The sequence below is a fragment of the Helianthus annuus genome, chromosome 9, assembly GCF_002127325.2.
Source record: "Helianthus annuus cultivar XRQ/B chromosome 9, HanXRQr2.0-SUNRISE, whole genome shotgun sequence".
NCBI lineage: Eukaryota > Viridiplantae > Streptophyta > Magnoliopsida > Asterales > Asteraceae > Helianthus > Helianthus annuus.
The window spans coordinates 131242490-131258857 of NC_035441.2; the positions used below are offsets into that span (position 1 = coordinate 131242490).

General features: G+C 33.9%; 1 protein-coding gene across 1 annotated transcript; it reads left to right on the top strand.

The window, feature by feature from the left end:
* Positions 1-9598: 9598 nt before the first annotated feature.
* LOC110878741 (transmembrane 9 superfamily member 3) lies at positions 9599-13488 on the top strand. The gene is made up of 7 exons (XM_022127104.2): positions 9599-10082; positions 11177-11217; positions 11414-11981; positions 12074-12211; positions 12300-12456; positions 12554-13038; positions 13115-13488. The coding sequence occupies exons 1-7, from the start codon at positions 9928-9930 to the stop codon at positions 13332-13334; spliced, it is 1764 nt and encodes a 587-aa protein (XP_021982796.1). The 5' UTR covers positions 9599-9927; the 3' UTR covers positions 13335-13488.
* Positions 13489-16368: the final 2880 nt, after the last annotated feature.

Here is a 16368-nt window from a genome sequence, read left to right on the forward strand (position 1 = left end):
TGTGAAAAAAACAATAAAAGCGGCAGATGGTTTATCGTGCATCATGTGGTGGCGTTAATAGCTGAAAGACTCTGGGGTACATGCATCGATCGGTCTTTGTCCCGATTGTTGAGTGTTATGTGCCTTAGGTCCAAGGTTTGGTGCAAAACTACTATCGAGCTGGGGGTCTTACTGAAAGCAGTCTCTCTATTCCAACGGGGTAGATGTAAGATTGTCTAAATCTTAACCTCCTCAAACTCTATCTTAGTTTTGCTATTGATGAAATTTACTGAGTATGATGATGATGAGTTGTTGCTAGTGCCAACCATCAAACCATGAGTGGTAAACCAAAAAGGTGATGTCCAAAATCATTTCGCAGCAACCACACGATCAACAATAATTGTTGCTAGTGCCAACCATCAACAATGAGTGGTAACCAAGTGACTACTTAAATAACCAATTATAAGCGGTAACTAAGTTAGATGTTACCAATATTAGTCAATCGTCAGTGGTAACAAATGATGAGTGGTGACTTACCACTAATAGAAATACTTTTAGTAATTGATTATCAGACCATGTGTAGTGATAAATCAAAATAGTGCCCCTATCATGGGGCATTTTTCGACACGTGTCATCCCAGTTAACATGGGGCATTATAGCATAAAGTAGTGTAATGGGGCATTATTCCAATAACCCTCATGCAATCATTTCACAATTATTATTTTTTTTAACTTTAAATATTTCATTAAATTAAAAAAATACAATACTAGAAATAAAAAAAATATCCGATTAAATAAAAAAAAACACTAGTTTTCGTCTTCGCTTTCTTCACCCTCGCCAACTTCATTAAATTAAACAAAATACAATACTAGAAATAAAAAAAATATCCGATTAAATTAAAAAAAAAAACACTAGTTTTCGTCTTCGCTTTCTTCACCCTCGCCAACTTCGTCTTCCTCATCGGTGGAACCATCGCCATCCGCAAAATACTCGGTCTCGTTCGGAAACGACGCCTAAACAATTCGTTCGAAAATGTCGGCGCCTCATCAAAATAATCTTTCATCAAACGATCGTGTGTCGCGCGTCGGTCTCGTTCAATATAACCTCTTTTATTTTTTTCTGCTTGGGGACGACGATAATGCTTGACATATCTCACCGCTAGTTGACAAGCACTCGTAACCGCCTCTTGCTCAACCTCCTCATCGGTGGAACCATCGCCATCCGCAAAATACTCGTTGTAGTAAAAATTTACCATGGATGAAGAACTAGGAGAATCCATCAAGTTTTTTATAAAATGGTTGTGTTTTTTAGAGAGTTTTTGAGAGAGTTTTGGTTGAAAATGAATGAGTTTGTATATATATATATATATATAGGGCTTGGTTATATAAGAAACCCTATGTTTTTAAGAAAACTATGGAAACCCATTGTGAACCATTGATTAGCTTACATCAAACTTGATCAATGGCTATGATTATTTTGGTATGAATAAAATTAAAAAGAAATAAAAAGGACTGCCATTTAGTACCATCAAGGGCATTTTCGGAAGTTATCTCTCTCTTCTCTCTCCTCACACATCAACTTTATTATCTCTTACACACATGTTATCTCTCTCTCCTCTCACCTCTCTCATCTCTCCTCTCACCTCTCTCCTCTCTCCTCTCTCTTCAATCAAGAACATGAACAACAAACACAAGTTTCTATCTTCAAGTTCAGATCTACATCGTATGAAAGAAAAAATGTTTGAAGATTGTTATTTTAGAGAGAGAACGACGGCAGGATGAAGGTGTTTAGAGAGATGAATTTTTTGTTTTAGAGAGAGAAACAACAATCTTCATCATGTTCATCTATAACACCAAGAACACACATACAAGTGTGTGAGAGAGAAGAAGTTTGAAGTATGTTGTTTTAGAGAGAGAGCGATGACACACGCACGAGTGTGTGTGCGAGAAGAAGGTTTGAAGATCTTCTTCGTGTTCATCGGACGGTTATAGATCCTGTAAGTGTTCTTGAAATATCATTTCACACTTGGTTTGGTTGCTTGTTTGGGGATTTTGATCTTAACAATAATTGTTTTTTTGTTTTGTTGGTTTGGTTGCTGGTTTAGCCTTTTGATCTGAATAGTAAGTGTTTTTTTTGTTGGTTTGATTGCTTGTTAGGGGCTTTTGATCTTAACAGTAGTTGTTCTTATGTTGGTTTGGGTTGCTTGTTTGGGTTTATGATCTGAACAGTAAGTGTTTTTTTTTTTTTTTTGGTTACTTGATTCACAGACTCAGGCCCATAACATGTGTTAAGCCCCCTGTTAGAATCTTATATAACCTGTGTTAATTTATAGAAACAAACCCATAAAGATATTCAATTGACAAGCTTGATGGATTTAAATAAATCCAAAACTTTAGGATGAGATTTTGAACGGGTTTTTTTGTTGGTTTGGGGCTTTTGATCTTAACAATAATTGTTTTTTTGTTGGGTTGCTTGTTTTACAGAGACAGACCCATAACATGTGTTAAGCACCTGTTAGAAGCTGGATGGTTGCTTGTTTGGGGCTTTTGATCTTAACAATAATTGTTTTTTTTTTGTTGGGTTGCTTGAATTACAGAGACAGACACATAACATGTGTTAAGCACCTGTTAGAATGATATATAACGTGTGTTGATTTACAGAAACAGATCCATAAAAGATATTCAATTGACAAGCTGGATGGATGAAGGCGACGTTAATGCGAGGACATTGAATAAGTCACATCATTTGGAAAAGAAGTCTTCGTTCATTTATAATATGTGTTGGTGGTTCATGCTGTAATAGAACACCATGATGTAACGTGTAATATGAAACGAGCCATTTATGGTAACACATGTACCGGTAATTTTGGAATATATAATATTGTATTCATGTCTAAGCTAGTGGTTTACAAAACACCATGATGTGTATATACTGATCTAACATGTGTTACAATTTGTCTGTTCGGAACATATAATTGCTTAACATGTGACAAGGGTGAAAACAGTCGACGGGGGCGATGAGTTTAATGGGGAGCTTAGTTAATATCGTAATCTTGTTGTAACCCCACTTGTATACCTGAATAAAATGTGTTAATATCGTAACACCGTATACCTGAATAAAATGTGTTAAGCCTCTGTTATACCTGAATACATGAGTATAAGCTAGTGGTTTCCAAAACACCATATGTATATACATACTGTAACATGTGTTAAAGTGACTGAAAATGTATAACGTGTGTTAAGCATCTATTATAACGTGTGTTAAGACTTCCATAATAGATGAATAAACTACAATAGTAACTTAACAACAACAGAGTAAACATGATATAACGTGTTTTAAGCCTCTATTATAACATGTTCCAGAATGGATGCATAAACTTCGATAGTAACTGTAACAGTAGAGGTACAAATACGGGCGCCTCCACCATTATAATCTTGTTGTAACCCGACTTGTATTCATGTATATGAAAGTGGTTTGCAAAACACTATGATGTGCATATACTGATAGTAAAAACGTGTACAAGTTAATATGGAACATATAAGTTAATATCGTAACACCGTATACCTGGGATAAAATGTGTTAACCCTCTGTTATAATCTTGGTTTAACCTAACATGGTGTCATGTATAAGCTATTAGTTTCCAAAACACCATGATGTGTATATACATACTGTAACATGTGTTAAGCGACTGAAATGTATAACGTGTGTTAAGCATCTATTATAACGTGTGTAAAGACTTCCACAGTGGATGAATAAACTCCAATAGTAACTTAATAACAACAGAGTAAACATGATATAACGTGGGTTAAGCCTCTATTATAACATGTGTTGAGACTTCTAGAATGGATGCATAAACTTCAATAGTAACTGTAACAGTAAAGGTACAAATACGGGCGCCTCCAACAGAAAATGTGTTAAGTCTAGACCGTTTTAACATCGTGTACTAGAGAAAACAAGAAGAGTCTCACATTACATATTACTAGTAAACAAAAATACATAGCACTAATACGTGTTACGTTGTACATGGGTTTCATGTCACATGTAACACATGCATGTAATGAAGTTCAAACTATAACACGTGTTAGTTGTGTTGTGCTGTAACATAAACATGGTCATGATCCTTAAGCATCTGATCCACGTTTGACAAAACCAACGGTCCCGAGAATTGGATCTTGTTTCCCTTGTATCCATCACCATCCTAATAACAAAAAGATAAGATAACCGTTAAGTCGTTAACCACACATAACTATTAACACATTCATAGCCAGAAAATCTTTTTTCTCAAACAACATCACAACTTTTTAGCTAAATTGCAATCTTTTTCTCAAATAAAATCACAACACAACCAAAAATCAGTTCATATGCAAACCAAGCATAACTTTTTAACACAAAAATAAAAACCTGTAAATTACATAAACATTTACCCCTTTTAAGAACCATGTTAACACAAAAAAAAAAAAACATGTTTCATCTCTAAAACAGCCATTACACAAAAACCTATTAACATCCAGGTTTTATGAATAATTTTTGATATTTTTTCGTCTTTTTTTTTTTTTTTGAAAATTGTGAAAAGCAAGGAAAAAAGATTAAATATTTCAGAGATTTAAACCTGGGTTGCCTAGAACACTTCTTTTTCAATAACACTGAAATATTATTACATATAAACGTCCTTCTTTCTTTTGAAACAAAAATCAATGGTATTGAAAATTAAAAATCTTTTGGCAACATTCTTAATTCTGGAAAAAATAAAACCAATTGTGAAGAACGAAAATCAAAGTAAATGGCAGTTAATCATCAAAACCAACTTATTATTGAAAGGAAACTAAAACCAAAATGAAAATATTTTGACAGCATCTTGATTCTTTGATTTCTTTCATGAAAATAACAACATCAACGACATAATCGTTGTACAAACCTGAAACATTTTCTTCATTGTCGTTGTCAAACTTGATGCCAAACTCTGGTAACATTAATTCAAGCATTTTGACAGCATCTTGATTCTTTGATTTCTTTCATGAAAATAAAAACACCAAAACCTCATCGTTTTGGAAGTCGCTGCAAAAGAACAGGTTTGGGAAACTACGGACCGGCGACATTAATTCAGAGTTTGGTGGATTTGTCTCCATTGATATTAATGGAGATGCTTGCTACTGTGGTGTAAGTATGAAGATTGAAAATTCTCTGATGAGAGATGTAGAAGATATAAAAGGCAAAAGGGAAATATGAAAAATAAATATGGGGGATTGTGAATGTACGATCTGATGGGCATTAAATGAAGAGGTCATCTCATAATTCTTAGGGGGTAAAGAAAATTACTAATATAACCTTCATTTAAAAGTTACACTCATGAGATCAGATCAAACGTGGCAACATCATAGCCACAAATATAGTTTGCTAAGTTTCTTAAGAAAGTGGGGTTTTTCACCAAGCATTATCCTATATATATATATATAGGGTAAGGATAGTGTAAAAAGGGCCTAAAGTGTGAGAAGTGTAAGAAGTATATTATAACACTATATATAATACTATATAACACCATATAAACACTGTATAACAATATGTAACACCATATAATACCATATAACACTATGTAACACTATATATCATTATATAACAAATATAACACTATAGGTTGTCTGATAGCATGTCTATGATAGATGTATAGTGTTATATTTGTTATATAATGATATATAGTGTTACATAGTGTTATATGGTATTATATGTTGTTACATATTGTTATACGGTGTTTATATGGTGTTATATAGTATTATATATAATGTTATAGTACACTTTTCACACTTCTTACACTTTGAGCACTTTTTACAGGATCCTCTACCTATATATATATATATATATATATATATATATAGGTAAAGGATCCTGTAAAAAGTCCAAATTTTATGAGAAGTGTGAGAAATAATTTGGGAATGACAAGTGTCCATTATCTTAATTAATTCAAAAGGGTATATTAGTAATTGTCCATTCTTATCAATTAATTGATTTCCAAAGATAACTGCCAAAAATATCAGGCGATATATTAGGGATGTGATTCGAATTCGATTTGTTCTATACATTTAATTGTTTACGGTAAGTTCTTGTTGTAGTGTTATATTCCCCAGTCAATAGTGTTATATTATGCACATGTATCTTTAATCTCCTTTTCATAGTGTTTATCCCCATCAATAGTGTTTTATTCTGTATAGTGTCTTACAGTAAACAGATAGTGTTATATCTTTCTATAGTGTTTTATCATGTAATATATTGTTCCTTTCATAGTGTTTTATCCTCATCAATAGTGTTTTATTATGTATAGTGTCTTACAGTAAACAGATAGTGTTATATCTTCCTATATGTATAGTGTCTTACAGTAAACAGATAGTGTTATATCTTCCTATAGTGTTTTATCATGTAATATACTGTTCCTTTTCATAGTGTTTTATCCCCCATCAACAGTGTTTTATTTATGTATAGTGTCTTACAGTAAATAGATAGTGTTATATCTTCCTATAGTGTTTTATCATGTAATATACTGTTCTTTATAGTGTTATAAAAAGTTGTTGTGAAGGAAATCGAAGAATTTATTTCAGTACGAGAAATTCGCTGATTTTTTAGGAGATTGATGGGGGTTTTAAAACAGTTACCATAAATTCGCTAATTTATAGGAGATTGATGGGAGTTTTGAAACGGTTACCATATTTGAAACGTTGGAAAAGTCACTACTGCCCTTTAATTTTACATAAGGTCCTTCTAATTAAAACTCAATTTACATTTTATACCCTATTGATGTCAACCATTAGATCAAATATCCAATGGTTTAAAACACTTCTTACCCTTCTCACATTTTAGACACTTTTTACCATATCCCTACCCTATATATATATAGGTAAAAGGTTTAAAAAAATAATAAAAACAACTAGCTGTTACAACTAGCCGTTGATGAGTTCTGATTGGTTGGTCAACATTGTGCAAGCGTTTTAAATAAAACGTCGGACCCATTTTTTTTCGAAAAAAACGCCCCAAAACGCCTAGCGTAATGGGGGGGGGGGGGGGATGGGCGTTATCAGGCGTTTTTTTGAATTAAAAAAAAAAACGCCCCACTACGGGTGGTCCCATAATTTAACCGCCAAAGCAACACAAGAATCGTCTTGTTTTAAGACCATGTGTAGTGGTAAATCAAAATAATGCCCCCACCATGGGGCATTATTCGACACGTGTCATATCAGTCAGCATGGGGCATTATAGCATAAAGTTGTGTAGTGGGGCATTAATAACCCCCATGCAATCATTTCACAATTATTATTTTTTTTTAATTTTAAATACTTCATTAAATTAAAAAAAATACAATACTAGAAATAAAAAAAAATATCCGATTAAGTAAAAAAAAAACACTAGTTTTCGTCTTTGTTTTCTTCACCCTCGCCAACTTCATTAAATTAAAAAAAAATACAATACTAGAAATAAAAAAAAATATCCGATTAAATTAAAAAAAATACTAGTTTTCGTCTTCGCTTTCTTCACCCTCGCCAACTTCGTCTTCCTAATCGATGGAACCATCGCCATCCGCAAAATACTCGGTCTCGTTCGGAAACGACGCCTAAACAATCCGTTCGAAAATGTCGGCGCCTCATCAAAATAATCTTTCATCAAACGATCGTGTGCCGCGCGTCGGTCTCGTTCAATATAACCTCTTTTATTTTTTTCTGCTTGGGACGACGACAATGCTTGACATATCTCACCGCTAGTTGACAAGTACTCGTAACCGCCTCTTGCTCAACCTCCTCATCGGTGGAACCGTCGCTATCCGCAAAATACTCGTTGTAGTAAAAATTTACCATGGATGAAGAACTAGAAGAATCCTTCAAGTTTTCTATAAAATGGTTGTGTTTTTTAGAGAGTTTTTGAGAGAGTTTTGGTTGAAAATGAATGAGTTTATATATATATATATATATATATATAGGTAAAAGGTTTAAAAAAAATAATAAAAACAACTAGCCGTTACAACTAGCCGTTGATGAGTTCTGATTGGTTGGTCAACATTGTGCAAGTGTTTTAAATAAAACGCCGGACCCATTTTTTTTTTCGAAAAAAGGCCCCAAAACGCCTAGCGTAATGAGGGAATGGGCGTTATCAGGCGTTTTTTTTTGAATTTTTTTTAACAAAAACGGGTGGTCTAACAAATCATTGTGATGGTTCGCAACATATAAAACACAAATCTTTAGTTTATTTCACCTACATTTTATAATAGAAACATACACGCTAGTTCTTGATTTTATGAATTATCCTGTTGAAACTTCAATCAAGCATCAAAATACTTCAATTTAAACGTATTAAAAAATTCAGAAACATCATTCATCGTTACACAACTTACACATACCATTTTAAAAACCAAATAACATATTCTTTAGTTTTATAATTCATCTTTGACACCACATAAGGTTGTACAAGTAATATAAGTGTTAGTGGTGTCAGACATTATCCACCACCTAGTGGTAGGAGGTTTGGTTTCTTAAGTGGAAACTCAAGTTCGATCCCAACTTGTATTACTTTTGGTGAATTAAGACAATGAAAATGAAAGATTTGAGCTAGGCCTTGTGCGAGGTTGTCAGATCGAATCCCGAGCCTACCTGGGTTTTCGTCTCACCGTATGCTACGTCAGAGAGTTTTTTTTTTTTGTGGCACAACGACTGTCTAGTGATAACCGACAATATCGCTTTGTAGGGGAACGCCAAGCCAAACTCTAAAGCCAGCATGAACCCAATTAAGATAACATAGTCCAACTAGAGTGAAACTACAAGACTTTCCAATTTGCAGAGTACTGTAGCATAGGGATGAGCAAATACCGATACCGTCCAAATACCGTCCCGATCCCGACCAATACCGATCCCGAATTTTGTGTAAACTTGGTACCGATACCGGTACCGAAATACGTCGGTTCGGGACGGTATCGGTACGGTATCGGTATTTTAAGGGTAAAAGTCGGTATTTTACCGATACCGTACCGTACCGATATCGAAAAATCACAAAAGTGGATACCGTTTCCGGTACCGAAAACGGATCGGGATTTCGGGATCGGGATCGGGATCGAGACGGTATTTTATACCCTTTGCTCATCCCTACTGTAGCAAACACAAGAAAAATATAACCGTACAAAACAAAGAGTGTCAAAAGCAGAAAGCATTGGTATGTATTAGGGATGAGCTCGGTACCGTCCGGTACCGAAAATTCTCAAAAGTGGGTACCGGTACCGAATATACCTGGTTCGGTACTGGTACCGGTATGGTACCGGTATTTGAGGGTAAAAACCGGTAAATACCGGTACCGAACCGGTACCAAAAATGCTAAAAGTCGGTACCGAATCGGTACCGAAAAAGTACCCGGTTCGGTAAATTCGGTACCGGTACCGGGAACGAATTGCTCATCCCTAGTATATATGGCATGTTTGGCTAAGTTTTTTGAAACAACTGATTGACTTATTGGTTTTTTGAAAAAATTAGTATGCTGTGACTTTTTGGAAAAGTCATTTTTTCCCACACATACAAGCTCATTGCCAAACATCATCTAAAACTTGTAACTTTTCAAAAAACCAATAAATCAATAAGTTGTTTCAAAAATATTAGCCAAACATGCCGATAATATCCAATGATTAGGAAACAAAATGATATCCTTTTTTACCTTGTTTGTTTGTTGAATTGAATTGAATTTAATATTGGTGAGGAAGGTTTTCAGATCTGGTGGAATGAACAGGAAATCAAAGTGTGTTAATGTTAGGCATGAAGTCTACTACTAGTATCTAGTTCACATTGCACGTCAACACCATTTTTAAGAAACCCTAAACCTTTGTTTATCGAACCACTGTATGTGAGATCTGGATCTGGATCTAGATACATCCACCTTCATCTCTCCGATCTCCGTCCATAATAATAACACACCGAAATCTGTGTTGTTCGTATGATGGAGAACATTCATCAATGGCTGGTGGTAGCATTGTTCGTCATTTGCAGCCTAATCACGACTGTCAAATCAGATGTTTCAAATCACAAATACAAAAGCGGTGATGCTGTTCCTCTTTATGCCAACAAGGTTGGCCCCTTCCAAAACCCTAGGTATTTCTTTACGATCTCAATTGCTCAATTATCTGTTTTCATCGATACTCTGCATTTCATTTTATGTTGTCATGTGATTGTTGATCTAAATGACGTAATTGAATTGTATTCTGATAATCTGGAATTATGCCTTTTGGATTTGGATTTTGTAATATGCTGTCAAAAGGAATAAGACAGGATGTGCTTAGAACATGAGGAATCTAGTTTTTTTTTTTTTTTGCTATATTGATACATGTTTATCCGATTTAATCATGATTTGAAGTTGCAAAAAAATTATTCGATTTAATTATGATTTGAAGGTGCAACAAAAGAAACAAAATGATCTGAATGTTGGAGTAAACTGATTTGGTTACTCACTTTTTTTTTTTTGTTAATTTGGATAAAAAATGTAATTTACAAAGATATAAATTGGTTATGATTTTTAATTTCAATAAGTACTTTGAAATAACAAATCCAAACAGCTGGAGTGATCTTGTGAACTTTTCTTAGCTCGTATATGTCATATGTAGATTTTGAAGTTTTACATGGTGGATTCAAATGTTGCAAGGACAGCGGGAAAAGGCTGCTTTCGTGGACCATCTTAGATTTGTCTGTGAATGTAATGTAATATAATGTCAAAACAATATGATGAGATAAATCCTTTTTAGGTCTCGTGTTTGGTCATGCTACATTGTTGATGAGACCAATGGCCTATATATTTCTATACAATATTTCTTTTGGTGTTCATTAAAGTCAAGATGTTGTTTGATGGAAAACTAGTGTTTAATAGGGCTTAAAACGCAAAATAAATTTCAATTAGGAGAAATGAACTTGTTAGGTTTTTTTATTTTACTTTTTGCTTGCACTTAAACCGGATTTTTTTTTACATAAGTAGCACCAGAAAAAAATGTAGCTCTACAGGACAAACAGTTAACTATTTTGTTCGTTGCAAAGTGAAAATTGGTTTCGTTATTATCTCATTTCTACTTTCTATAATTCATATAATGTTCACATGTACGATTGACTTAAGTAGTCTGCGTGGAGCTGGATATAGTTCTATGTTGATTTCAAATGATGGACTTATTGCTAATCAATGCCTATATTTTCTATTCCAGTGAAACATACCGCTACTTTGATCTACCATTCTGCCTGCCAGGTTTGATATGTTCATACTCCCTCAACCTCCTTAAAGCATATTTATTCAAACAAACAGAATATTGTTGAAATAATATATATATATAACATTTGTAATCAAATCCGTCACGCTAATTATTGTCTATGCAAAAAAAGATTAATGGACAAAAGTTATTCTGTTTTGACTCATTACCCAACCCGTGCAATGATGTAAACAGATGATTTGAAAGAGAAAAAGGAAGCGCTTGGAGAAGTGTTGAACGGAGACCGTTTGGTTAGTGCTCCATACAAGCTTGATTTCTTGGTTGATAAAGATTCAGAGTCGATTTGCTCTAAGAAACTTTCAAAGCAAGATGTTGGAAAGTTCCGGAAAGCCATTTCAAAGGACTACTACTTTCAAATGTACTTTGATGACCTGCCTCTATGGGGTTTCATAGGGAAATACGATACAAAAGAACAAAAATACTACCTTTTTAAGCATCTGCAGTTTGAGGTACTTTACAACAAGAATCATGTTATTGAGGTTAATGTTCAAACGGATCCTACTGCTCTTGTCGATATCACTCAAGACAAGGAAGTCAACGTTGACTTTATGTACACAGTTAGATGGAAGGAAACCAACATTCCGTTTAAAAAGAGGATGGACAAGTACTCACAAAATTCTTCACTTCCACATCACTTGGAAATACATTGGTTCTCAATTATTAATTCTTGCGTCACCGTGCTTCTTTTAACTGGTTTCCTTGCCACGATTCTCATGCGTGTTCTCAAAAATGATTTCGTCAAGTAACTTTCTCTCTCTTATATATATGTATGCGAGTGTGTGCGTGTATATATATGTTTGTTTTGACAATTATTTGTTATACATCAAATCATAGATATGCTCATGATGAGGAAACAGCTGAGGATCAAGAAGAAACTGGATGGAAATACATACATGGTGATGTCTTCAGATATCCACAACATAAATCTTTATTTGCTGCTGCCCTTGGTTCTGGGACCCAGTTATTTGCCCTGTAAGCCAGGCCCGATTCTTTAATCATTCTTTTAAAGTCATAATTTTTATGCTGTTTTTTGTTAACCTGTTTATGTTTGACTACGCAGTACAATCTTTATCTTCATACTTGCATTAGTTGGTGTCTTTTATCCATATAACCGAGGAGCTTTGTTCACTGCATTGGTTGTAATATACGCACTAACATCCGGAATTGCTGGCTATACTGCATCCTCTTTCTATTGCCAACTCGAAGGAACCAATTGGGTGAGCATATCGCGATCGCGATCTCAATCTCATTTTGAATTTAATTTTAGTTTTTCTTGTTCTTATTGTCTTATACCTAACTTGGTGTGGTTTGTAGGTGAGGAATTTGATATTGACTGGAGGCCTGTTTTGCGGACCCCTTTTCATAACGTTTTGCTTTTTGAACACGGTTGCAATTAGTTACAGTGCGACTGCAGCATTGCCGTTTGGAACAATAGTGATAATAGGTCTGATATGGGGATTGGTGACATCTCCATTGCTTGTTTTAGGTGGGATTGCAGGAAAGAATAGCAAAGCCGAGTTCCAAGCCCCATGTCGGACCACCAAATATCCACGAGAGATTCCACCGTTGCCTTGGTACCGTGGGACCCTCCCTCAGATGGCAATGGCGGGTTTTCTTCCGTTCAGTGCTATCTACATTGAGCTTTACTACATATTTGCCAGTGTTTGGGGTCACAGAATCTATACCATATACAGCATCTTGTTCATTGTCTTCATCATTCTGGTCATTGTCACTGCCTTTATTACCATAGCTTTGACATACTTCCAACTAGCTGCTGAAGATCATGAATGGTGGTGGAGGTAGAGTATTTATTCATTTATTAATGGGTTATTGGTAAAACTCGAGGTTGACATATGATTTGCAAATATTTTACAGATCTTTCCTATGTGGTGGTTCAACTGGGCTGTTTATCTACGGATATTGCTTGTATTACTACTATGGGCGTTCCGATATGACAGGTTTCATGCAGACCTCATTCTTCTTTGGTTACATGGCATGCATTTGCTATGCTTTCTTTCTCATGCTCGGTACTATTGGTTTCCGTGCTGCGCTCTTCTTTGTTCGACATATATACCGTTCTATCAAGTGTGAGTAAACACAACATGCCCTTACAGTTTGTACTAGGAGAGGGAACTTCATTTTTCCTTATTACAAAAAAGTTATATCTATCATATATTATTATTATTAGACAATTATTTTGCAACAATTTGCCCTTCCTATGTTGTGATTGAGTTGAGCCATTCCTTTTAGTATGCATGCACTTGTTTGTGGCATTGCTTGCTGTATCACTACTATATGTCTTGGTTGTCAAAGGGCTCGCTTGTCACATATGTGCAAAAAACAACTTGAGACAAAGAAACACACTAACAAAAAATCATAATAGACAGAAAATTAGTACTACACTAATATGATAAAAAATCTAGTATAAATCGAAATTAAAATGACTCAACTAATATCAAAATAAAAAAAAAAACTTTAAAAGTCTAAAATTAAATGTAATATACCACTTTGTTGAATTCTTTTGTTTTTTAAGACGTGTTCTTCCTTCAATCAACTTTTATACAAAACATATAATTATCCTTTTTAAGGCGTGTTCTTCCTCCAAAACGTTATATAAAATAGTAAAGAGAGGGGTTAGTGACACTCACCTTTGGGTGCGTTTTCTACTAGCGCAATCCCACAAATTGGTCTACACGTCCTAATTTAAATAGAAACGATTTAATAAACAATTATTCTATAAATCCCTAAGTTTCTCTAATACTTAGGATTTTCACATAACTTTGAAATTTTCTCGAAAAGTCTTTATTTTGGTTATCTTGGCGTCTATATATATATATATATATATATATATATATATAGAGAGAGAGAGAGAGAGAGAAAGTATAATGTACTTCACGCCTAAACGTACATTAACGTACTTGACGAAATATATAACATGCGTAATTATTTTTTTGACCAAAATAACGTGCGTGATTTTGGATCCCATGCATGATTATACCCCTGATCCAACGGTTACCATTGTCTCCTACGTGAAGTATGATAAGCCGTGAAGTATGTTAACCTTTCTCTCTCTCTCTCTCTCTCTCTCTATATATATATATATATATATATATATATATATATATATATATATATACATATATGTATAGGGAAAGTGTTCTGTACAAATGCCCTTATCGTACATTACGTACGCTACAATCTGAGCTGTCAGATCATCTTCCCGCATTGAAAATCGCATGTTTTTTTTTGTTACAATTTCGCATGTGATAAATTTTAATAAAATTGCATGTTGGTTTTTTTAACAATTTCGCATGTGGTAATTTTGATGAAATCGCATGTTATTTTTAAAATCGCATGTTCATTTTTGAAATTAAAGTGTATAAATTAAAGTGCATGTAGAATTAAAATCGCATGTTCATTTTTGAAATTAAAGTGTATAAATTAAAGTGCATGTAGAATTAAATCGCATGTTCAATTTTGAAAATCGCATACTCCTTTTAATATATGGATAAAGTGCATGTGCATGTTCATTAATATATTAAAAATTGCATATTCATTTTCATTTGTGAAAAGTCAAAATCGCATGTTACTTTTTTCAAGGAAACAAATCGCATGTGTATAATCTGTGTGTGTTACTGTTCATCTTCTTCGATTGCTGGTCGATCGTTGTTAGTCTTCTTCCGTTTGACCCTCACAGCCCCCAAATCAGTAGTTCTTATTATCGATATCGCACCAAAAGGAACGAACGAAGGGGGGTTGAGGAAGAAGAATTTCAGGTTTTTGAATTTGATTTAGGGTTTGATTTTGAACTATCATAAGTCAATTACAGGGATTTATGAACTCGCAATGACGTTTTTAACCTTCTTGGTATGATTTAGATATATTAAAATGATTGATTTAATCATTTAAATTAGTTTTGCCCGCGTTTGATCGATTGAAGATCGTACGACTGAGGGCATCGCGTACATAATGTAGGATAAGAGGTATTGTACGTTAACCGGCCTCTATATGTATATATATATATATATATATATATATATACATATATATATATATATATGGAGCCGCTAGAATGAAAACCACCCCGAGTTGTAAGAACCGCGAGAACTACACCCCACGGGTGGGCGTTCACCATGATTTTTTTTTACAACTAGATGTGTATATTATAAACACAACCGTAAAAAAAAAAAAAATTAAACGCCGCGGCCGAGGGGGTAGTTTTTTACACCACAAGTTTGGTGAAAAAAAAAATGAAAAAAGAAAAAAAATTAAAAACACCAAACTTGTGGTGTAAAAAACTACCCCCTCGGCCGCGGCGTTTAAATTTTTTTTACGGCTGTGTTTATAATATACACATCTAGTTGTAAAAAAAAAATCATGGTGAACGCCCACCCGTGGGGTGTAGTTCTCGCGGTTCTTACAACTCGAGGTGGTTTTCATTCTAGCAGCCCCCTATATATATATATATATATATATATATATATATATATAGGATGGGGATCATTACAGAACACTAACTATTGCGAGAACAAAAATAACAACTCAAAAACACTAAATTTTGGGATTTAAGTTTAACGTTTTTTTTAAAATTTTATGTTTCTTACATTCATATAAGTATTATGTATACATAAAAAATCATATTTTTTTACCTACACGTAGCTTACATACATGTTGGTAATTTAACCTACACATAACCTACATATGTGTAGGTTATACAAAAAGTGAAAATTTTGCATATTTTGTTTTGAATTCTAGTGTAAGAAACAATAAATGTTACATTTGCAACATTTTCATTTACTTTTTAGGTTTTTAGGATTGAAAAACTAGGTGATTCATTGTGTTCTGCGTGTTCTCGCAATATTTTGTGTTCTGCATAGAACCTTCCCCTATATATATATATATATATATATATATATATATATATATATATATATAGGACAAAGATCCATTAGGAACCACCCTTTATTACGAGAACCGCGAGAACCAATGTGAACACAACCAAAAATGCCTAAAAATAGCTAAAAACACACACAATTTTTTTTTTAATATTTTTTATAAAAAATCGCTACTTTTAGTAGCCAATTTTTTTTTTTATTTTTTAAAGTTTTTTTTTGCTACTAAAAGTAGTG